Genomic DNA, 25,027 nt, shown 5'->3' on the forward strand with positions numbered 1-25,027 from the left:
GTTGAAAATGTTGGAGCCTCCATCAAGAAAGAATATACTATATAAACAAGGATTTAAAACACTATGGTATCTTAACGTGCCAAGTGAAATGCCTTGCACAGTCGAGAGTTTCAGAATACAGCAACAACACACCTATATAAACACTTTATATTTAAATAATTATTAATTCAGGCCATTGTGCAATTCATTTTTAGATGGTTCAGGATACATTAAGAACACGGTACATTAAATAATTGGACAAGTAAGGTATCACTTTTAAAACATGTCTTACCTTTGAACCAGGTCAGTCAATGTTAAGTTCAGAGTCCAACGTAACACATGCATATATATATATATCTATATATATATATATATATATATATATATATATATATATATATATATATATTTTTTTTTTCTATTTAGGGCCCAATAGGGCCTACTGGAGCCCCTGGAATCAGAGGAGAGAGTGGCAACCCAGGACCAAGGGTATGGAGTTACTATCCAGTGCATTTCTTATGTGCTGTGCATGTATCATAATCATATCAGATCATAAGAACATTTACGAATGAGGGGCGACCATGCGGTCCATCAGTTATTAGATAAGCCACTCTATTGGTTAGTGTTGTGTATTTTATCTTTTTGTACATATTATACAGGTATTCAGCGGGGTTCAGGCTTATTGTAGCAAACTGCTGCTGATGGCTTTATTGCTCTTCTAACTTGTTTTGTTTCTGTTTTGTTCATCAGGGACCAGGAGGACCTTTGGGGCCGTCTGGAGACCGTGGCAAGCCTGGCCCTGCTGGAAGAAAGGTAGGATACAGATTTCCCAAAAAACAGCAATAGTTTGGTGGCATTAACAGCATTCACACTGACTACCTGACCCAATTCAGGAAGACTTTACAAGCCATTGCCCACTTTTGTAAACATTGCAAGCTGCTTTTGGCAGAAAGCAACTAACACCCAATATGTTTCACACAGTGGCATATTCCACTGTCAGCACTGTAAATCTGCAGCTGTCTTTTTATGACTTCCAAGCAGTGTTTGTTTTACTGTCTATTATAGAACAACTAGATACAGTGAGAAGTTCTCAGTGGAGATGTTGGGATTGAGTTCATGGTTATGGAAATGCAATGAAATAGTTATGCAGTTCTCTGGAAAGACAGCGTCTCTGTGCTAACAGATATGTTTAATGCAATAAAGAGTCAGGAGAACATTCGTGTCAGTCCTAAATTCAGTTTCATCTTGAGCCACTCCCTCTTCGTTAAAATGAATACCATCTTTTACATGGAGTGATTCTAAGGTGGTTTGGTTGGATTCTAATCTTGTTATCTGCTGCAGGGAGAACTAGGTGATCCAGGGGACAAGGGAGTCAGCGGGCCTGTGGGTCCTCGTGGAGAATCAGTAAGTATCAGTTTCTGTACTCCAGTCTGGTGCAGCTCATAATCTCATTGTTTTTTTTTTGTTTTGTTTTTTTTCATTTGTTTTGCAGCACAGTCAAACTCAATTTGCAAAGAATGGGTATTTTCACATGCTGCTGATGCCCTTTACTGGAGTAGACGAATCTAAAGGAAGAACCTTCTTGTATGTTCATATAAATGAATAATTAATTTATATCTAACAGGGTGAAGATGGTCGAGATGGTTTTGGAACGTCTGGTCCCAAAGGAAGAAAAGTAAAAAGAAAAAAACATATTCATTAAATATTTTTTAATTGCCTGCTGTTTGCAAGAGCACTTTTTTATTCATCCATGTCACACACAGTACTAATATTGCCTTATTATTTCTCAAGTCATTATTACTGTGCAATAATAAACATGGCTAACAGTTTTATCTCGCAACCATTACTATATGACTTATACTAGGGGAGGAAGAACTTGTATATGTAGAACAAACTTCTCAGTTTTTAGGAACTACATTCTGAATAGCATTTAATTCATGTACAAAATATCCATATACAAACTCCACATATAAATAGTGTCATCTAGAAGCACAATAAAAGTTCCTCTTTATATAATTTGATGACTTTTTTTTATTGATTTCTTTCCAGGGTGACCCAGGATTCCCTGGATATCCAGGTCCAAAGGTAGAAATAACGCTTTTAATATGTTATATCCATTTGCTGTTCACACAATACGATATTGAATTACACATTACTTTGCATTTGCAGTGCAAAACGATAAGCTGCGAGTGTTTAACATGAAGCTGTCTTCAACAGGGAGAGGCTGGCGATTCTGGATCCACAGGGGGACCTGGTCCGAAAGGAAACCGGGGCCAAAGAGTGAGTGCTGTGTGTGATCGATGACCCTGCCATTGTCCCCAGGCGGCTGTCAGCTTGTATATTTGATACAGCAGTTTAAATAAACACTGATATTAATACAGGTAGGTGCCAGCTCTTACTTCACATGGTTCTGATAATAACCGGAAGCTGTGAGGCCCTCCGCAATGTATGGTTTGTAATACCAAACATAAACCTGTACTGCACTGCACATGCATAAACTTAACTCACAACCAGTTGTCTTGTTGCATTGCAGGGAAATGCAGGGAACCCTGGCGATCCTGGACAAAAAGGAGAGGGTGGATTCCCAGGACCATACGTAAGGATTTAGGTTACGCTGTTTAACTACCGGCTGTGTCATTTGCTGTTTCTAAAAAAAAAAAGTTTTGCTCAAGCAAGCAATTTTTCCAAGTGACGAAATGAGCACATTGGCTGTAAAAATGTAAAAAGCATGAACACAGGCAATGTTTTAGATTAAGGATGTGTTACAGATCATTCAAAATGCATCTATAAATGAGTTATAAAGCATAACATACTGAAAATAACAAGCAATAGCAATACAGTCATACAACATGCAATTAAGGCATTGTAATTAAAGTTATAATTACTTTTAAATGGCATGAATTGTTCCACTGTGATGTGTCTGAAAATCTCTATGGTTACAGGGCCAGAAAGGACCGAGAGGACCAGGTGTTGTGGTATGGAATTGATCTTTATTTTCTGTTACTATTCATCCCATCTTCTGTAGTATTTAAAAAAAAATGACTGAAAACTGCACAGAGATAGAATAAGTGTAGGTGTATGTTGATAAAACAAAAATAAAATATTAATAATAGAACATGTGATTTACATGTTTCTCTAGCATGTTACACACAAGTGTACAATGTGTCTTTAGTATACATACATTATAATACAATATGTTGTAAACACCATTGAAACTGAGTTATTCACTTCTGTACATTAACAATACGTCACCAGAAAGACTCACTAATAACGTATTTTATTTTTGGATACCTGTACACATTTAAAGGTTTATTTTGTAATTGTCATTCTGTTTCAGCAATGTGACCTTGTCAGGAACATTAAAGAAAATTGCCGTAAGTATATTTTAATTATAAACCCATTTCTAACCCATACTTGTAAATAACCACAAGACTACCATTGTCTTAAAGTTGCTTGATATATCATTCCAGTTGGGCACTAGTCATGCCCAGACTAACAAAAACTATGATTTCAGTTTCCAAGTTTATTGGCCAACTGCAATTCATGGCTCCCAGAGACTTACCAGATTTGTTTATTTTCTTTAATATCATTAGTGAGTATCAAATAAGTATTAAAACTCTTTGAGTTTCATGCTGGTTGATATCTCTTCAGTTTAGAAGTGGTCTTATCTTTAGTGATAATTATCTAATTTACTATGGATCCCGTACAACTGTATTGGTCTTTTAACGTTGCCTTTCAAATGACTAAAGCTGTTCTTTCCCCTTGTTTTCCTCTTCACAGCTTGCTGCTATGGTAAGTTGTTCCAAATTATGTTTGAACAGATATATTGTGCATTGAGCAGTAAACCCATATAAGCGTGCTACCCTTTTACTTTTCAACTGAGGAACTAGCTGAACAAGTCGAACTGTACTAAAACATTCAGTATTAGTGGTTTCTCCTATGAACCTTGCAACATTTTAGAAAAGGACTCACCATTGTAACAGGCACACTACAGTAAATGTCCTAACTGAATCACACCTGTAGCTGATTGCCTCCCAGCTAATTATACAGCATTCTGCAGAAAACTTGTTAGTGATAATGTTTTATATTATTTTCTTTAAAGTGTATATTGTGTTAAAAATGCGTGTGTATTTCCAGGTGTGCAGGAGTGCCCTTTGTACCCAACGGAGCTGGCATTCGCCATCGATAATTCCCAAGGTGTTACCAGGGAGGTGTTCAACCGTATGAAGCGTAGCATTCTGAACATCGTGCGCAACCTCACCATCGCCGAGAGCAACTGCCCACGGGGGGCGCGGGTCGCCGTGGTGACCTACAACAACGAGGTGATGACGGAGATTCGCTTCTCCGACAATCACAAGAAGAAGACCCTGATCCAGCAGATTGAGGGCCTGCAACACCTGCAGACCAGCAAGGAGCGCAGTCTGGAGAGCGCCATGAACTTTGTGGCCAGGAACACCTTTAAGCGGGTGCGCAGCGGCTTCCTCATGAGGAAAGTGGCCATCTTCTTCAGCAATGGGCCCACCAAGAGCTCGCCCACTCTCAACGCCGCAACCATGAAGCTCTACGAAGCAGGGATCTCTTCTGTCTTCCTCACCAGCCGGGATGATGGGGTGCTGAACCGAGCTGTGCAGGTGGGTGGGGCTCCCCATTCATTCCCCAAACAGCACTGTTCACTGAAACGTCATCAGCTATTAGATATTAAAGATGCAGTCAATACCAGATATTTCATTTAGGGGCTTATGAGGAGCCTTATTCTTTTTCATTTTAAAATGTGTGGGGTTTTTTTAAATTCCCTTTCAGACAAAAATAACGCTAATAAAGTAAGAAAAAAACTGCCTTGTGCTGTACATTTAAACCACATGTTTGCAAGGGGAATATATAACAACTTAAATCTTTAAACATTATTTAATTTTTTTTCCTTTGATGGCTAAATAATGTCAAATTCCTGCCAAAAGGATACAGAAGTTGCCAACGGCAAAAATATGAATATGTTTATTGGCTTGAATCACAATTTCTGATTGAATGTCATACTAAACTACTTTATTGGAAGTGCACCCAGGCTTTTTAAATGCTTTTAATTATGTTATTCATTTCTCTCACACAGATCAACGGCACAGGACTGGCACAAGTTCTTGTGCTTCCTTCTGGACCAGCACAATTCAACCAAACCATCAAAAAAGTTATTAACTGCCATGTCTGTTTAGGTAAGTCTTTTCTATTTATTTACACACCATCATCTGTTCCTGAAATACTGACAGTTATGTGATACTTAAATGGGGTTAGTGCCAAAAATTAATATACGTATTTTGGCAATGCTTTACGATTTAAAAACAAAATTCCCTTCCAGATTTCTGCAGCCCTGATTCCACCTGTGACTTCATACTCCCTCAAACCACAAGAGATAGGAGATCCCCCACAACGGACGTTGACATTGATATCGCCTTCCTTATGGACAGCTCCGAGAGCACCAGTCCAAGACAGTTTGTGGAGATGAAACGGTATGTCTCCCACATCGTAGACCAGCTGGAAATAGCATCGGACCCCAAAACATCTCAGCACCACGCCCGAGTATCTGTCATCCAGCACGCCCCATACGAACATAAACAGAACAGAATCCTGCCACCAGCCAAGGTGGACATCGGACTGACAGAATATGGATCAAAAGAGGACATCAGGAACTTCCTTCAGAACAAAATGCCCCAGCTGGAAGGGGTGCGGGCCATGGGCAGTGCCATAAAGTACACCATCGAGCATGTCTTCGAGGTGGTGCCGCATCCCCGCAACCTGAAGGTGATTGTGCTGATGGTAACGGGAGAAGTCAGGGAGGATGAGGCTGAGACACTGCAGAAGATCGTGGTCGATGCCAAGTGCAAAGGCTTCTTCATTGTGGTACTGGGCATCGGCAGCAAAGTGAGCATTCAGGACCTCTCAGTCCTGGCCAGCGAACCCACCGATGTCTTCTTTAAGAGAGTCGAGAGGTCATCTCACTTTTACGAAGAGCGTATGCAGCGATTTGGCCGTCTGCTCCCTAAACTTGTTAGTGGTAAGTATGACGGTCCATAGAGTGAGTCCACAGAGTCCTTTGATAATACACTTTAAATATATAGAGTCTTGGAATAGATTGTGGCCCCATCAAGTCTCCTAAAAAAGTATTTTATTGTTTGTACTCATTGTTTCTTTATACAGCTGAAAACGCATTCTACCTGCCTCCAGAGATTAGCAAGTACTGTGACTGGTTCCAGAGTGACCAGCCCTGGAAGGGACCTTTCAGACACTCACACAAGCATGCGTAAGTGTAACCATGCAACTCATTTACATACACTAAACAGGGGAAACTACCAGCACAGCATGTGCTCTGTGACAGCCTTCTACTATTCTGATGACAAAGAATAACCCAGGTAAATAAGTGATAATTGCAGCTTGCAGGATTCAAATCCAAATGGCTACTTTCGTGATGAAATATTTCCTTCTGATATTTTTCTTGAACAAAATGAAGGGTTGATGTCCCCCATTAACTTTTATTTAATGTCAAAGCATTTTTGATCTGACATAGGGAAAATGTTTTCATTTTAAGGAATTTCAAATATTTTTGGAGCTGCAAATTCATGTTTTATTTATCAATGTTGTGATCATTTAAAAAAAAAATTCTGATTTATGTTATGTTAACAGGTTAATTCATCAAAGTCAAAACATTTCAGATTTTTTTGTTGTTGTTTTATTTGTTTTGTCTTTTGTAGAAATGGCAAGGAGAACCAATCAGTTCCAGTGAATAAACACGAAGGTATGTCAGTAATCAAGATAAATTGGAATAACCTGCCACCAGCCATTACTTTAACGTGCAATATGTCAATAGTTGCATATTCATCGTAACATGTACTGCTTTTTGCTTCATCTAGAACTGGAGGCTGCCGAAATACAAGCTGTTAACATCAGTGCAACCAGCCTGGTCTTGCAGTGGGTCAACCCAGATAGTAATCAGGATTACCATTACGAAGTAATCATAAAGAAACTGGGCGACCACTCGCCCGTGCTGAGAAAGAATATGACGGGCAGCGAGCTGTTCATCGAAGGACTGGACAGCGCCCAGCGGTATCATGTAGTTATCACTGGATACCTCGGGACCCACGTCAGTGTCACATACAAGGGGATCATCACCACCAGTGAGTTACATTGCCTTGCTTTCTATCTGGAAATGCTGGGATGCCATCCCTTGAATTCCATGGGTATTTTTCATTTGGCTTAGGTCTCTCCTGTTTTACAGGCGGTTTGGCACTGGATAATTTCTGGATGGAATGGAATGTGATTTTGCATGTGGGGGCAGACGTTTGGTGCTCTAAAATGACTTTCATTCCAGAATTCATACAAGCCCTGAATTCATTTACATCTCTTTTGAAGTGTGAGGTTCTGCAGTAGCCCTGTTTTAATAATGGATCACTGATAATCAACCTGGTGTTAGGGCAAATTTTGAGCTGTCACTGGTGACCGGTTCAACCCTTACATGAAGGGGACAAATGAACGACACTTCAGGCTAGGAATCTTTCTCAAGTGAATTCTTCATCCAAAATGTTAGTACTTTAATCAGAAACATACTTGAGACATTGTGCGCAATGTGCAGCCAGGTCAGTGCGCATCATCAAAGGACCCCGACAGAGACTGTAAATAAAGAGGTCCTCAGAATAGAGCTGAGGGCTCCCACAACTGCCTGCACTAAATTGTTACCCAAAAACACTTCACATTCCCTTATAACAGAAATGAAATGACTGCAACATTAAATAATATTTTACATAAAGAAAATGAAAAGGGTTACACTTAACTCTACACTGGTTAGGAACACCCGTTTTTAAAACTGTGATAAAAAACATTGCAAAGTGTAGGAAAGCATAATAAAAGTACATTAATTAATGAAGTGATTTTGAATGTTGCATTAATCTTAATAAAAACGCCACCTTCCTTTTGAATGTTAAAAGCACATCAAGAGCACACAGGCAAGCATGGTCATTTGGAACTATGGTAATACATGTAAATATAAACTTGGTTAACGATAGAAAAAGAGCAGTATAGCATATCTAGGGGAAAAGCCTGGTAAACTGCACATATACCTACCATGGTAAATCTATATTAGGGAAACTATGGACGATGAGCTTTTGACCATGGATAAGGGCTTGGTGCAGCAAAAAAAAAAAAGTGTTATTTGGCATTAATTTGCATTTGTGAGACTGAATACATTGTGTATGATTAAACTCGACAAATGCCATTTCTGTAGCATTTAGAAAGCTTTTGCGCACTTTCACGTGAAGGGAAGGGCAGCTTGTGAAGTGAATACATTTTGACATTATTCATTGTATTTTGTATCTTTCAGAAAAAGCCGAGAAGAAAGTGGCTGAGGCCACTTTATTTGTGAACGACGACCCGCTGGAGAAGCCAGAAACAGGTCAGAGCCTACAATGAAGCTTATGAACCACGGGCTGAGGCACAGTTCAAGCTGCTTCTTTATTTACATGCATTATAACCAGAGAACATTACACTGACAGCCAAATACAGACTGATAGTGTTAAAGACGTGAAACTACTTCAAGATGTATCTGTGGGAATGTGCAGAAATATATATATATATATATATATATATATATATATATATATATATATATATATATATATATATATATGTGTGGCTAAATTCACCTTCCCATTTAAGGTTACTTGATTCTAATGAGATTGATGTTGAGCAAATATTTTAATTCTAAATATTTATCAGGAATGTATATGTTTCTCTGAAATGGAAACCATATTGGATATCCAATATATACTAAATACCTACACATAGGGAAAGAAAATGTATTTGTGAAGTAGTCCAAAAAGAAATCTTGACCATATTAAGGCTTATGTCCCCAATTTAAGAGTGAAATAGTTAAGATCCCCCTGAGTTATTTCTCTCAAAAAGAAATGCAGGACTGATTAAGCTGTTTTTATGCTATCCAGTTTTGTTTTTAATAATACCCCACTTTCTGGAAATTGGACTGTACAGTATACTGTGATTGCTTCAGCATGGACCTCGCAATTACTGCAGCTAAAAAAACACAACATTTTCACCCTTTCTCTTCTGTCCTCCCAGTGGGACCTGGCAGACTTAATAGTAATTGGTTGTTATAAACTGTATAGAGTAACATACTGAAGTGTAGCATACAGAAACAGTTATATGCAGGCTTCTTGTTTAGCACTTGCCATAAAAGGAGAGATAACTATGGTTTTAAAATCAATTCTACCTCTTAAAAGCACTGGCAGCAGTATCACCGCTCTCAAATTGGTTGCCTGTCTTTCAAAGCTAAATGTTGTAGGAATGCAGACTTATTTTATAATTAAATATCATTGGTGACACTTTACAGTAAGTGTGTCTAATTACTATTCATTTACATAATAGTTACTTTGTAAATACATGCGTACTCACACAGTTATTATGCATAGTTACAATGTACTTAATGGGTAAATCTTTTTGCACAATATAACCCTAGACCTAACCCTAACCCTTTTCTGATTCAATTGTGTACTTATTTATAGCATGCAAAAAGATTTACACATTAAGTACATTGTAAGTATGCATGATAACAATGTAATTATATGTAAGTACACATGTATTTACTATGTAAGTACTATGTAAATGAACAGTAATTAGAGACACTTCATGTAAAGTATTATCCTGTCATTGTCCAGAAAGTTCTCATCATATTTAGCTTCATTTGTTTCATAAGCACTCTCATGAGGTTTTAGGTAAAATATCAAATTTTCTATAAGCTATTATTCGATATGGTCACAATATGTTCAGATCATTTTAATTGCCAATTTGCAGCTCAGCCCAAGTGATACTGTCACTCCTTTAAAATATTGTATCTATCTGCAGTAAACTATGCAGAATACATTCAATCCTACTTCTAACAACCACCAGTACAGTCTGCAAGAGGCCTCTTTTATCAGCTCCATGTACGCATGTTCACGAGGGGGAGCAAATTCTGTCAGATGTACAGTAAAGGAATGGGCTATTGCATGAGATCAAATAAGAAACTAAAAAATACTAATATTTGGGCTCCATGGGTCTGATTTTCAGCACTTGAGTAAATGGTGTTATACAGAGTAATTTGGAATGTGAATTTTTTAACTCAACTATTTTCCTGTCTACGGGTACTACTTATAAGAAATATTGAAAGTATAAGAATTTACCAGTCTTTGAAACTTAGACCCCAGTGTATGAAAAAATGAAAAATTTACATACGGGTCATATTAATATTTATTACCGATATCAGTATATATAATTTCTATATATATATTATACCTGGTCATATATTGTACAATAACATATTGGGGGATATACTTATATACGGCCAAAATGTCATATGCATCACCCTATTGAATGAATTAATTTTGCTTCATAAAGTTGAATGAAACCTGTTGAGTAATGTTACATTAACATATTGAATTAAATACTACTTTATAGTTTTCCATATTATTATTTCAAAATAATTGTGTAGTTTCTTTGATTACATGATGTAAAATAAAAGATCTAAATGATGTTCATATAGATTCTTTTTATTATGTCTCAATCCTACAGTTATAAGTGATGCAAAACTTTTGGCCATAGCTGTACATATATTTAATTTCTGTTTTTGTTCTTGCATGTTTTAGCGAATGATCATACCGATCCATGTGCTTTTGATTTTGACTCCGGAACGCAGTGCAAAGAGTATCAGGCTAAATGGTTCTTTGACAACAAAAGCGGGATCTGTACCCAGTTCTGGTATGGTGGGTGCGGAGGGAATGCCAATAAATTTGAGTCTGAAACCCAGTGCATTAGCCAGTGCTTAAAACCATGTAAGTACTAAAAAGTGGCTGTACAACATCATTGCAACAATATTTTAATCAAATGTAGAAACATGCTGTAGTTTTTAAGTTTTACAGAATGATGTCTGCTTTAAAAAACAACAAATATTTTCTTCTACAGCCTCAGAGAGCAGAATGCAGCAGCCTCAGCTAGAAGATAAATCATTCCCAGGTAAACACACGCAGCTAGCTTTAGCAAGATAAAATAAAGGGAGGGGACATACCTTTCTTATTACTTTGGAAACATATCAAACTCTTACTTCCTTAATGCAACAGTTACCAACACAATGCTTCCACTGTAGTTCAAGTTGCTAGCCGATTGCATGTTTGTTGCATGGTGAAGTTAATTGGCATGACTTTTACAGTTTGTAGACGTTAATTGTTTTCAATGAAGGCTTTGGTGTCTCCTTTGAAAGTCTGGCTAAAGCCAAAACAAACCCAAGTAGGACAGAGGGACTGGAACCAGATCACTTTCCAGATACACAAACCGCAACTTTAAATTACATGGTTTTGCACATTCATCAATATAGTTACTCATCTCTAAAGGTTAGTGTCGCCAGACCAAAACCTAGCAATGCTACAACACTAGCTTTGAAGATGAGAAGCATCCCACTCTGAAAGCTGCTTCTAAAAGACCACCATATCTGGTACCAATCAAGAAAGAATTAAAACACACACACACACACACAATTTGTTCCAGTCTTCCATTCACACTTTAAACAGAACTGAGACGTATGAAACCCTATTCAGTCATTCATATTTTTAGAAGCAGTACATTGGGAAGCCAGTTTGAAGCCAGTTTTACAAATGAAAACAAAGTTGTTAAATCTTCCACTTGTCTTTTCCAAGTTATGATCATGCATGGCATAGTGCGCCATATATGAAACAGTTGTTTGGTCATTTTGTTTTGATTGGCAACAGGTTTAGTTAAACAGTTTAAAGTGGAAAATAAGTAATCTGGTGAGCATATTCTCAGTGTTTCCACATTTTAAAGGAATCAATGAGTTGCTATTTAAAATTGGATCTTATTCTGGAAGACAAGTCACTTTGTTGCACGTAAAACTTTCAGTTATGAAGTCATTCGTTCCAATCAGAACATGGAGCTTAGGAAGTCTGGCCTGCAGGTATGGTTTGAATGGTGTGTTTGAGCTATTTAAGCACATTTAAGGAAGTTTAACAAACCTAGAGAATAATGTTACTTTTATAATAAATAATGTAAAAATATAATGTGAGAAAGTGAGGCAATCCAATATCAATTATCTCTGTCTCTCCCTGTGAAAGAAATAATAAAATCAATGGTGCATTGAATGTACAGCGGATCGCGGGAGAATTCCAGCCATTTCCCAAAAGGTTTTCTTCAAATATGGTTGAAAATTCAGAGCACAGAGTAATGTGTTGCAGAGCAGGTCCGGTTCCCAGTCAAACCAAGAATGATACACTTCAAAGAAAAGTGGGCTTAATTTATATCCCTGCCAAAATAAACCAAGTCTGGCCAAGACAAAAAAAAGATGTGTTTTCTTTTTTTCTTTGTGCTTGGGATAAAACAGTACTTTGGACAATGCACAACATTTATCCAGTTTATGTAAATATTTCCCTGTAATAATATATGCACTTCACATACAGTCTTGCCTTATTTTTAGTTCTGAAGATATTGCAATACTAAATGTCATCTTTAGTAGACCACAATGTTCTCTTTATGAACTCGATCATTTCAAGTGTGCTAACGTATCTTATTCTACATATTTTTCCCCTTATTTCACAATTTGGCTCTGGCATCATTACATATCTGGAAAATATTGCAATAAAGCAAAGTGAAGCAGTATGAATTTATTACTGGCCCTTGAAAAGTGTACCGCAGAGATTAACAATCATGGAACATTTTACACACTGCTGATTCACTCTATTGAAAGGGCTCAAATAACATTCAGCTAAAAAATGGATAATTTATTTGAGTTTTAAAATGTAATTCTTTCTAATTCACCTTTTTACTTTGTGTAATTGTGGGCTTAAATGTATTGATATCCCCTTTGGTCACAACTTTTTAATTACATTTTATAGACATTCTAATACAGTTCTCTGTGGAGTTTTAGAAGTTTCCTTGATACAACATATATGTTACTCTAGAAGGCTTCTCTATGTGTATGGTAATATGTTTATACTGTGTTATTTTATAGTGGGGTATGTTTGCCAGCTGCAGAAGGAGGAAGGCTCATGTACAAAATTCGTCCTGAAGTGGTACTTTGATGCCCAGACATCGAGCTGCACGCGGTTCTGGTACGGAGGATGCGGAGGAAATGAAAACAGGTTCGAAACCCAGGCAGAGTGTGAGAAGGCCTGCGCTTCCGGTAAGACATAAAAGCTGCATGTGATGAGTCGCTGGTGCCTGAAGCTTAAGCAAACAAACACTCAAAAAACAGATCAAGAAACCGTATAGAATCCAGGCGATGGTCAGTAAGGTGTACAGTATGATACTGCAATACAACGTTCAGATCAATCTAAGTGGGCTATTATAAACTACAATGCAATACTATTCACATTTCTATAGCACCTTTCATCACAAGGATCCCAAAGCATGTCACACAAAAAAAATAAACATGTATATAAATAAACAATTAAACCATTAAATTAAAAACAGAAATTAGGAGAGACAAAAGATGTGGTTTTTATTAGAAAAACTAAGCTATTTTGTAAAAATGTATACAATACTGTGCCCAAACTTTAGAAATGTAGGGGTTTACTCACACAACTTTAGGAATGGTTTGTTAAAGGTTATTTTGATTAATTAAATTGGTTCATAAAACTCTTTTCAGCAGTTTTAGAGAGGTTTCAGTCTCATTTTAAAAAGCACCCAAGAGGTAATTAATAAACATTATTCTTCCTTTAAGTTTCGCAAAAGGAACCTACATAATAATTATACTTTCCTGAAGGTGACCCATAAAGCTATACAAGTACACAGCTCTACTTCTGCAAAGTTCATGATTTTAAAATGCCAGCCAGCTCGGAACTTTGAATACAGTCAGTGTCGTTTTATCAGGACGCCTCGGGAGAAGTAAAAAATCCTGAATAAGCAGCTGTCCCAATTAAACGAGAGCTACTGCTCTGTGCTATGTGAACCTGTCTTGCTCTGAGAAGCAATTTCAGTTCATCATTTGAAAATACTGTATCCCAATTAAACGAAGTCACGTCCCAATTAAACGACATAAAACCGTCTCCCAGAGTTGTATCCCATTTAAGCAGCAGTCCCGATTATCAGGATCCCAATTAGACGGCTCTGACTGTGTTGCCAAGCTGTCACAGCTAAGATGTCAGTACAGAGTTCCAGGGTGTCTGCAGCTGGTGGTTTTGTAAGGAGTGTGTGTGGAAGAGGGAAGTTCTTTTACAGGTTTTGATTGAGTGTGAACAAGGGGTGGCAGGGTTGGCCTTTGCTATAGTAACAGGCTCCTCTTTTTTTCAGTGACGGTTAATCCTGGAGTCATGGCAGCGATCGAAACCTAAGTGAAAAGTAATGAAAACCAACATTTACCTCTGAAGAGAACCCTGAGATAACCACGGCCAACTAGAAGCTAAGGGAATAGTGAACCTTGCACTGTATCTGCAGATGCTTTTGATACGAAGACAATCTTGAAGTAGTATTTTTATTTTTTTTTTAAGAAAAAAGTGCTGCATGATTTGGCGTACTGGTGCTAATGTGTTTGATGATCAGGTGCTGAATTTGTCTGGAATGTAATGAAAACATTATGGAACATTTACACTTCTCTTACGTCTTTTTAATTTCCATTCATGGATGACATTTTTATGCTTTAAAATCTGTTTTTATGAATATCTTGGTCAAATGGGAATCCAGAAAGTGTATTCAATAGGGCAAAGATTCTCTTTTTCATTGCACACATACACAGTACTTTTTAATGCATAGGATATATATGTTAGACACATTTTGGGTCAATACTGACCCAAAGACATCACAATTAAGATGTTCTTTCTAGCTTTTCATTATAGTGTACTGTGTTTGTGTTTACAATATTCTGTGTTAACTGAAAAGATGTGTATGATGACTATAATGACAATCACCCTCAGCTCAGTATTGACAAATAGAAAAACATGTATAGATAATGCACTTGCAGGACACACAACTTCAAACACAAAAGTTCCAGCAGTAAATATGGAATGTAATTGTCAACATTGTGTAAGGTTTTGATAATTATTGACAGAAAATAAAAAGTAGACTTTCTTATAAAATTCTGAGTGCTGATTTTTCTTTTTTAAATCTTACTGTACTTCTTACGTTTAATGAATGTAGTTTGGATTTAACTATTTGATAAGCTGCTGACAGAAGCTACTACTGTATATATTATTATTATTATTATTATTTATTTATTTATTTATTTATTTATTTTTTTTGCCAGTTAGTTTTTCAGATTTTCTTCACAATTTGAAATACCCAATTATTTTAATCTACCCCTGCGCTGACTTGGAGAGACGAAGACGGACACATGCGTCGTCCGAAACATTCGCCATCAGCCGTCCGCTTCTTTTCCCTCTGCAGGCCCGCCATGCAACCACCTCAGAGCTACAGCACTGGAGGATCACACAGCTCTGGGCAACTTGCTTGCAGGCCCGCAGGCACCCAGCCAGTCCACATGGGTCGCTGGTGCGTGGTCAGCCGAGGACAACCTGGATGACCTAATCCCTCCCCCACCCAGACAGCCAATTGTGCGCTGCCACCTGGGAACTCCCATCCACGATCGAATAGCCTAGACTCAAACTGGTGACCTCCAGGCTATAGGCACATCCTGCACTTCATGTGGAGTGCCTTTACCGGATGCACCACTCGGGAGCCCCCCCTACTACTGTATGTTGATCTCACAAACTTAAATACTCCGAATCTGCATTGTAATTGATATTATATATATATATATATATATATATATATATATATATATATATATATATATAATATATATTTTTTTTTTTTTTTTTTTTTTTTTTAAGTTATTTATTCCTAGCAAAATGATCAGAGCTATCACAGTACATTACACAGTATCTGTGAATCAAGTCCTTTGGTCTTTGACCACACTCATTCAGCTCAGAAACTTGTGTGATAGATTATTTATTATAGCTTAGATTAGAGGACACAACTACATTATTCATTTACACTGCATTCATTTGGCCTTTGACCTCAGTTTTCGAGGTACCACTGCCCATAAATTAGCTTGCAGGAAAGCTGACTCCCTCCCCCCACCTCCCCTGTTAGATGAAGCCAAAAAGCAAGTGGAGGCTGAGGAGGAAGAGGCAAACTGGTGCACGGAGAGGACGTAATGAATTGAGGCAAAATATAGATCCTTTCCTTGCTGATCATTGGACATATTGTTTGTCTTAGGATAATACTAGCTATTCGAGCAATGATTTAATCTATTTAATTGATCTTGATTATTGCATGCCAAATATCTGTGGTGACTGAATAAGAACAAGGATACAAAGAGAACTCAGTCACTGGACATCTGGGCTTGAAGTCAACTCCAACCACTAAAACGCAGGCTTCTGTGGAACAAATATAAAACAAAGGTTTTAAAACCCAATGGCATTCCTTTTTTAATTAGCAGTCACTATAGCTGTACCTTCTTTATAATGCACCAGTAAATCCCAGCAATAATGCGCTACTTAAGAAAAACAAAAGGAAAAAAAAAGTTCATTCTTGGGTGTGAACTGTGTTGAAGAAGAGATCAGTGTTTTTTTTTTTTTTTTTTTAGATGTATGATTCATCTAGTAGAAAAAGCTTCAAGTCCTTTTAAGGAAGTGCTATTCATATCCTGGTGTCAGCAAAGACTGTTCCAGGAGCAGGAACACATGGAACCATCTCAGTTCACCTGCGTGAAAGAGCTGTTGGAGCTGCAGGAGCAGGAAGAGGAAGCAAAAAGCTTTGCAGAAAAAGATAGTACAACTCTATGAGAAAACCCCCTTGAACAGACTCAGCTAGACTCATGGCAATGAGACCATAAGAAGAAATCACCATTCAGTGTGACCTCTTCCACATGTGTTTCACAAAAATGAATGAGACTTTTTAATTTATCATTGAACAACAGCAATCTGTTGAACAACAGCAAACAGATTAATAATTTAAAAATATTACATGCTGGTGTTCTCTAAAAGCAGAGGATTTGGGTAGAACATTATTAATTTGCTTTTCTCTATATGTCTTGTTGTTGCCTTTCAATTCGAAGACAACCACTTGGAGGCAGACCTGTCACCTATGAAAAGAAGTAGTGATGGGAGTGATACACAGCCTTCAAGTGGTGACAACAGACGCATCCAACTCGGGTTGGGATTCGGTCTGGGCAGGCAGAGGAATCTCCAGCTGCCCAGCATTTCAATCCTGTTCTCCAGAACAGGCATGTTCTTGTCCGCACAGACAACATATCAGTAGTGGAGTACGTGAACCGTCAGGGAAGGATTTGGTCCCCGGGGTTACACCGCATAATCTTTCGACTGTTGACTTACTATCCCTCCAGGCTGTTTATCTCCCGGGAGTGGTGAACTGGGCTGCGAACCACCTCTAGAGGGAGGGTCCTCATCCTCAGGTGGTACAGCGCATTTGAGAACGTTTCGGGGAAGCCCAAGTCGATCACTTTGCCTCGGGAGAGACAACCCATTGCCCCATGTGGTTCTCCCTCCGCCACTGTGGTGGTCCACGAGGCGTCGACGCCCTAGCCCACGAGTGGCCCAAAGCGCTCTTGTACACTTTCCTGCCGATACCGCTGCTCTCTGCCTTCCTTGAGAAGGTCAGGAGAGACAGGGCGACAGTTCTCCCGGTGGCCCCGAAAAATCTGGTTTTAGAATCTTTCTCAGCTGCTGCAAGGCCAGCCCTGGAAGATTCCGCTGCGCATGGATCTCCTCAGTCAGGCGAGAAGTATTATAATGCAACCAGAACCGGGCAGACTCCAACTCTGGGCCTGGCCCCTGAACAGGGCCGTTTGTCCGCCTTAGGGCTTTGAGAGTCAGTTGTCAGTACACTGCAGAATGCTAGGGCCTCCTTCAGAAGAGCACTGTATGCCTATAAATGGAGGTATTTTAAAAATTGTTGTATGATTAGAGGTCATGATCCCATTTATTGCCCTATAGCAACTATTTTAGTTTCTGCAAGATCTGTTGGAGGCAGGAAGGTCCCCCTCTACGCTGAAAGTGTACCTGGCAGCTATAGTTATATCATGTCTCTATTGATTCAGTTTCCCTGGGCATTCGACGGCTATGATCTCCTAGAAACGATGTCCTCCCAAGTGGTTGTGTGCGTGCGTGCGTGCGTGCGTGCGTGCGTGCGTGCGTGTGTGTGTGTGTGTAATATATATATATATATATATATATATATATATGTTGCTGTTTGTGTACTCGGGTAGTCACATCTTGTTGGCGATTTTAAAACACGCATCACTATAGTGGTTATTTTTGAGAAGCAAAAAAAAGCACATATTAAATTCGAAGGAATAGCAGTTAACAGCAGTTAATAACAGTATTTTAGTTGTCATGGTTATTTATCATGGTTAGCTTTGCAAGCTCTAAGTGAAACTAACACAGATTCGGAGTTGGAACAGGTCTAATCCTGCTAATAAAGATTTGATAGGCTTGTAGTCAGATTAGCTGTGTTTCATCCACAGGGTCGCACCTGGAGGGTACTGCTTTTTCAGCATGCTAACAACTACACCTTTAACTTTGATATCCTGTATTCACTTTCTTTTTAGGGGTCTGAAAATAAACAACAGCAGAAGAAAAATAATAATACAGGAACTACGTTCACTCAATCACAGGGTCCCTGAAATACATTATTTTGTAATCATTTGAACCTTGTGTGTGTAGCGTGCACGGGGGAAGGCAGCAGCAGGGCTGGTAGGTAATGTAATCACATACAAAGACATAAGCCCGATATACGCTCCTTGCAAAGGAGCCGGCTCTTTTGTACAGCGGTATCGGCGCTATGTTGGAGTGAGAGAGGTCCCGGGTTCACGGCTGCCCTCTGTCTGTATGTGAATTGCCTCGCCCTGTGTGATGCCCCTGCCTGCGGGAACAGAGAACGCTACATGTACATGCTGAAAAATTACCACTGGATATAATCCTAAACCACTGAGGATGAAACCAACCAGCCCCGATTCCTATAGAGACTGATTTCACAACAAGCTGGCTCATTCCGCAGCTGCAGCAGTCAGGTCCTGTGACTGTTTAAATCATACGTCAGCAGAACATACACAGCACATCAACGTGATCTATAGTGGCACTCACACCCAACAATGAAGAATGAGTGTTAGTCTGAAATGTGTTCTGTCTTGTAGATGCCAAGGTGTTTGAAACAAGCCTGTGATGGAATACGCTGCTCCATGTAATTAATTGTGTCCTACATGTGATTATGAGCTTATGTTACTGTTGGGAAGACATGTGTTTATCCAGGACTCTCCAGTAGCGGTTATTATTTAATGCACATGACAAAACACCATGGACAGGTCATGTATATAAAAATGTTACTGGGCTCCATTGCAGGACAGAATGTCTGTCTTTCTTTTTTTGGGCTCACTATTATCTTGGTGTGAGTTTCAGATACATGTTGACAGGAAGAATTTGACCCAGATTAATCAAATATATATTTCACACTGAGGTCCAGATTTATAAAAGAATTGCTCATGTCTTACAAGTGTAAAACGGGCACTGTTTCTTCTGAATTCTTGGATAGGATTTATAAAACACACACAATGGCATAAACACACAATTAATTAATGTGTGATTTGTGGGAGCAAGGTCTCTTTCTGAACCGCTAAAATTGGGAGGGGGTTTTGCAAATGAGGTCTATTAAATATTCTGTCTAATTTATTAAATCTGACGGTAATTTGCGGGCCTCATATTTGCATGATTATTTTAAGAACTTTGAAAAGCAGACATTAATTTGCCACGTTCAGACAGTAGACTATATAAAAGGCAAGGTGATGTGGGAGACTTGTCTGTCGCAAGAAGGAGACATCGTTTTTAAGGACAAAGAAACATTTAATAACATTTTGCAAAGAGCTCATTAACCCTTCTGATCAAGTCAGTTTGTAAATTATTGTTTATGATACCTGTACTGTATTGTTTTGCAAACTCCAATTTTTAATACATGTTTCATAGCTTACATGACAAAACAGAAAGTCTGCAAATAGAGAATATAGAATCCATGTAGAAAAAGGTTCTAGAAGCACCTAAAAAGGTCTCCCCACAGTGGCAAAGCAAGGTTCCAACGAGAGCCTTTACTTCTAGAGTGTAGGCATTATTAAAAGAACGGTGGAGCAAATTAAGAAAAGATGGAACGATATTCTGAGGACCACGAAAGAAAAAGTCTCATATACAATGAGGGCTCATCCTCCACCGTTATTTTAGTAATGCCTACAGAATTTATTTTTTGTAATATGGTATTATGGTGTTTAACAATATTGGTTCAGGCAACATGATTAAATTCGAGTAGGAAAGAAAACAGTTAAAAAAAAAAAAAAAAGGACAGAGGTACAGATGACGCAATTTGTAGCTAGAGCAAGCACAGTTTTTCGACCATATATACCATACAGGTATGCTTTAAAATCATACATAGAGTAAGAAATACAGACAAACATAAGAAAAAGGAGAGTTGTAACTGTATAATACTTGAAGACTGTTCCTATGCAGCTGATTTATTGCTGAACATATTGTTGTAAAATATCCACTTGTTTGACTGCAATGGATGTAAGTAAATAAAATGTATTGTTTCTGAATTATGAAAAGTCCATTCGCCTGGAATTATTCTATACGAAATGAGAAGTTGAACTACTATACGACGCACAGTACCTGGATGATGCGTCATAATGTATAAGCAACCTAGACTACAAACTCTGAAGTGGTGCATTTGTTTATTAAGAAGCCACCACACATTCCATATTTTATTCATTTATCCTCGTGATGTATTTCAAGCTTGTGACACATCTTCATGTGTTACAAGTACTGCTTGTACCAAAATCTCCAATTCCATATTGGTAAATTTCAGTTTTCACTTCCGAGCATCCTCATCACCATGGCTAGTACCAGGCTGAGGTCTTTGTGTGCCAGTCATGTTCTTTTGGAATGTGTAGCCTACACGCGCAGGGTTAACCCACACCCGCTATTTATCGTGAGAGGTGTGTAATTCTCCACCTGTAATTGCAGTCAGGGGTATTTAAATTGGGTGACTGAGGAATCGCCTACTTTACCTATTTTTTTTTTTTTTTTTTTTTTACTATATTTTGCTTTGCGGCTCAAACTGCAATTAATGTTACTTTTGACGTCGTGCAACATTTGTTTTAAGACTGTGAAAGTTATAGTGTATGAAGATTAATGAACAATGACAATGATAACAACCAAGATTTATGAACAGTATGGGGCCAAGTTTCAACAGGTGCTCACTCACACATTCCACTCTTTCCCACGGTACAGAAATCACTGTGACCGAATTACTAATGTACGTTTAGGGTTAAATCTTCTTACCTTTTTTTATTCTATAACCCTTAACTATAGTGAGGCACTGTGTTTCTGTATGATATATGACCATTCTCAGAACAGTTCATCAATACACCACAATCCTAAGAATATCGACTCTCCCTCCCATTTAGTCCTAGGCTCCCCTGAGCAGAAATCGAATTTACTGAATTAGTTAAAATCCCTCTAAACAGTATGCTGGATTTCAATTGTCTGTTCAGCATCTGTTCAGGTTAGCATGGCATCGAGGCAGAATGCAATGCTTCCAGAAAACTGTCACGGGTGGCAATCTACAACCAAACATATTAACTGTACTCGTCACCTCCTTAACTGAGTAAAAGAAAACAAGTTTCTTGTTGAAAATTCACAGAGCTGCGGTCTATGAGCATAGGGACTGAATCCCATCACTCTGCATTGCTTTTGAACTTCTAGCAGAATATTAAAATTAGTTTTAATCAGCTGTGATTGAATATAAATTAAGAAAGGTTAAGAAAAAATATATATTATTAGCAAAATAGCACAAAATGGAAGTAAAGCAAGAATAATTTTTGGACTGACAAATATTCACCAAACAGTGCATTCTTAAGATATCTTGCATTAGTCAACTCAGCATTGGCAATACTGAAAGAAATACCCCTGAATTACAGTAATATAATCAAACTTATAATAAAAGAATATATAAACTGAATGATACAGAATAATACAAAATACAGGAATTTAGCATCTTGGACAAAACAAAAATAATGAATTTCCTTTTCCTGTAAAATCCGATTAAATTGGATTCTGCACTCATTTTTTATTTTTTTGGCTTGTAGGAGAAGCATCCCTAAAGCAATGACAGATGTATCTGTTTTAAATTAAAAACACTCCATTAGTAAAACCAATAAGTCCCATTAAAGCAGATCAGTAAAAATGATCAGAGTAATTCATAACAGTGAAGTTGAATGTTCCTCATAACTGTTATGGAAAAAAACAACGCATGCATAACTTCCTAATTGAACGGCTGTTTTGGCTTTACAAGAGGTGGATCAGTTTAGACCCCAGGAGTAAGTTTGGTAATAGTTAAGCTGTAATGTGCTCTACAAATATCATTACTAGTTCAAACAAAGCATGACCTATATGAGATATGTATCAAATCGGATTTCTGAGCTGCATACATTATTAATACTGTACCCATCAGCACATGTGTTATCTGCAACAGGATGCTAAATGTCAGACAGGACATGGCCTCACCCTCCAGGTGAAACCCATTGGCACTGGGGCTACCTGCACCTGCCCAGCCAATTTGAGCTGATAGGGAGATGACAATGGCCTCACCCCCCAGGATTAAAACTGGACTTGTGCACTGGCACCTGAGCTACCTCCGACAAAAGGTTTTAGTTCAAAACAAAACACTAATGACAAAATTTGAATTTAAGGACAGAGGTTCAGTAGAGGTGACTTATTAGTCCAAAGTTGTGCTTATTCCAAAGAGAAAGAAAACAAAAGCACCTTAGCACATGGCTTCTCAGATTCTTCTGCCAATATATACATCTTATTTATTGTATCTAATTTGTCTCTGACTTTTAGTCACTCAAAGATGGAAAAGACAGCATGTAGGACTGTGATACAGAACAAAGACCTACTGTACTACACAACTATTTCCTAATAATTATATCACTTCTGTCTAAATAATGCATGCAGCTGTATGTAAATGATTCATCCAGCATATTTCCATTATGTTCCCACAGAAACCATGAAGTGCCTTCCTAATGGGGTTTACATTGAAGCAGCATGTTGTAAATAAGAGTTCATTTATTTAGTGACTGAGTTTAAATGGAAAATGTTTACAGATTTATATTTTTATGTTCTACAAATTCCCTGGAAGTGATCCAGTGGTGCAAACCCACTGCCAGATTGAAGAGGAGGAGAAGACTGTATCTTTGAATGTTCTGAGATTTTGAAGGGTAACTAGGAACGACACGTAACATAGTTAAACAGTGTCCCCTAGAGATTTACTAAGGGGAAATCCTCCTGTGATTATATATTTGATTAAAGCCTTTGACTTACAGCCACACACAACATAGACATAAAGATATTGATACAGTTTGTCTATGTACTGGTCACAGGTTATCAAATAAAAGGTGTTAACTGACAGCAGGTGACCCAGAAGATTAATTTAATGAGTGAGCCTGGGTTATGTCTTCCTGGATTTATAAAAATGAACTATTTCATTTTCCTTTTACCAAAATTGTACAAATGGTACTTTTGCATGTTTTGTTTCTTAATATCGATTACAGAATTCAGTAACATTTTTGTCATGATGAGGACTGTCTTAAAATGCAAAGTTAATGCCAAGGGGGGAACATGCAGTACAACTTGGCTGTAAGATATATTTGCACTCAACTATCTGTTGACATCTAGAAGCTTCTATGAGCTTCAAAAGGGAACAGAATGTCCATTCCAATTCAGAGCAGCCAATCAGGGTTTGATAGCATCGGCTAACCAGAGGATGAGGGCATGAGGTTCTAGAGGCATTAGAGGCTGCCTCAGAGAAGATACATTCTATGGCAAAGGAAATCTCATGTCAGATGAGGATGTGTTGGTTTCGCGAGATCCCTGCATCACTAGCTGAAAGCTGACCATGTTAATTGCAATCCCTAATTTTTCTTTCACCTACATCTCACCTACATCCAATGAGGTCCAGCTGATATACTGTTGCTGTGTTACACCATGTACTGTACAATATAACCAAACAGGGGATTCAAGTTAATAAACTGTGTTATGTAGAAAATACTGTATTATTTATTCTTTATGTATAGATTAACCCAATAAACCCACCATTTAAGCTCAACCTTTAGTGTATAAAAGTGATGACTTCCAGCTGGCAAAGAGAGACCTCTTTATAAATAGCATTTAAACTGGGCTTCCAGTTGTGTGGATTATCTAATGTCTAAATAACATCAGCCACTGTTGATTTTACTGGCTTTGTTTCAGGCCAACCACATTCTTTATGTATGTAGGTTTATGTATGTAGGTTAGTGATGACGTGGGGCTGCCCACCAGATGTACTCACCTCTTTTAAAATCCACTAGGGCACATTTATTAAGAGTTTGCATCACTTTTTCCCCCTTTCAAAAAGCTAGTAAGAAACCAACTGCAGGGGCTGAAAAGGGTTTTAAAACCCAGTTCCTTACCTTGTTTTAGCATCAACAGTATTGTCATTAACAGAACTGTAGGTAATATAAAATGAAATAGTTTTAACAGGTATCTAATCACGTCCTGTGCAGTATGCCACTAAGCCATATTGAAGCCAGAACAGTTATTAAAACTAGAAAGATTTCAACAACTTGATTCATACAAAAAGCCAAAAAAAAACTCAAGCGTATGAATCTGGCAAACAGTCACATTACTATATTCAAAAAGTAGACATGATACTTTGGGTGTTTAATTTCTTAGGTTAATGTTCTTTAATCACGTCTTTTCAGGAACTCTCCTAGCATGACCCCACCTTATTCAAGTCACTCTTTCCTCAGCTTAGCAGTGGTCACTAATAGGTGAAGCACTATTTTGGATGGATTTTGTGCTCATGGATTCCATTCCCTCTTAAGGTCTGCTTAGGATCAGAAGCACAGTGACACATGCAGTACACAGTGTCTCCACAGTTAAAAGCCTCACTAGATATTAAGGAGTTCATGTTGCATGCTGAT

At 38.1% G+C, this 25,027-nt stretch overlaps 1 protein-coding gene across 6 annotated transcripts in view; it reads left to right on the forward strand.

Annotated features, from left to right (window-relative positions):
- LOC121322434 (collagen alpha-3(VI) chain-like) overlaps nt 1-14,929 on the forward strand; it is a 70,068-nt gene extending 55,139 nt beyond the window's left edge. For 5 of the 6 annotated variants that reach the window (XM_041262393.1, XM_041262397.1, XM_041262398.1 and 2 more), the window contains 21 exons: nt 406-468; nt 730-792; nt 1,321-1,383; nt 1,604-1,654; nt 2,029-2,064; nt 2,197-2,259; nt 2,513-2,575; nt 2,922-2,954; nt 3,317-3,353; nt 3,760-3,771; nt 4,117-4,610; nt 5,084-5,183; nt 5,327-6,022; nt 6,166-6,268; nt 6,717-6,760; nt 6,876-7,139; nt 8,339-8,410; nt 10,653-10,838; nt 10,969-11,019; nt 13,022-13,192; nt 14,302-14,929. In XM_041262393.1, the coding sequence (XP_041118327.1) occupies nt 406-468; nt 730-792; nt 1,321-1,383; nt 1,604-1,654; nt 2,029-2,064; nt 2,197-2,259; nt 2,513-2,575; nt 2,922-2,954; nt 3,317-3,353; nt 3,760-3,771; nt 4,117-4,610; nt 5,084-5,183; nt 5,327-6,022; nt 6,166-6,268; nt 6,717-6,760; nt 6,876-7,139; nt 8,339-8,410; nt 10,653-10,838; nt 10,969-11,019; nt 13,022-13,192; nt 14,302-14,342 (2,706 nt within the window). In that variant the 3' untranslated portion in view covers nt 14,343-14,929. The remainder of the gene's footprint in view (nt 1-405; nt 469-729; nt 793-1,320; nt 1,384-1,603; nt 1,655-2,028; nt 2,065-2,196; nt 2,260-2,512; nt 2,576-2,921; nt 2,955-3,316; nt 3,354-3,759; nt 3,772-4,116; nt 4,611-5,083; nt 5,184-5,326; nt 6,023-6,165; nt 6,269-6,716; nt 6,761-6,875; nt 7,140-8,338; nt 8,411-10,652; nt 10,839-10,968; nt 11,020-13,021; nt 13,193-14,301) is intronic. The other variant, XM_041262394.1, reaches the window with a different exon arrangement.
- The last annotated feature ends 10,098 nt before the right edge of the window (nt 14,930-25,027 follow it).

The sequence above is a fragment of the Polyodon spathula genome, chromosome 10 (assembly GCF_017654505.1).
Source record: "Polyodon spathula isolate WHYD16114869_AA chromosome 10, ASM1765450v1, whole genome shotgun sequence".
In the NCBI taxonomy this organism is placed as follows: domain Eukaryota; kingdom Metazoa; phylum Chordata; class Actinopteri; order Acipenseriformes; family Polyodontidae; genus Polyodon; species Polyodon spathula.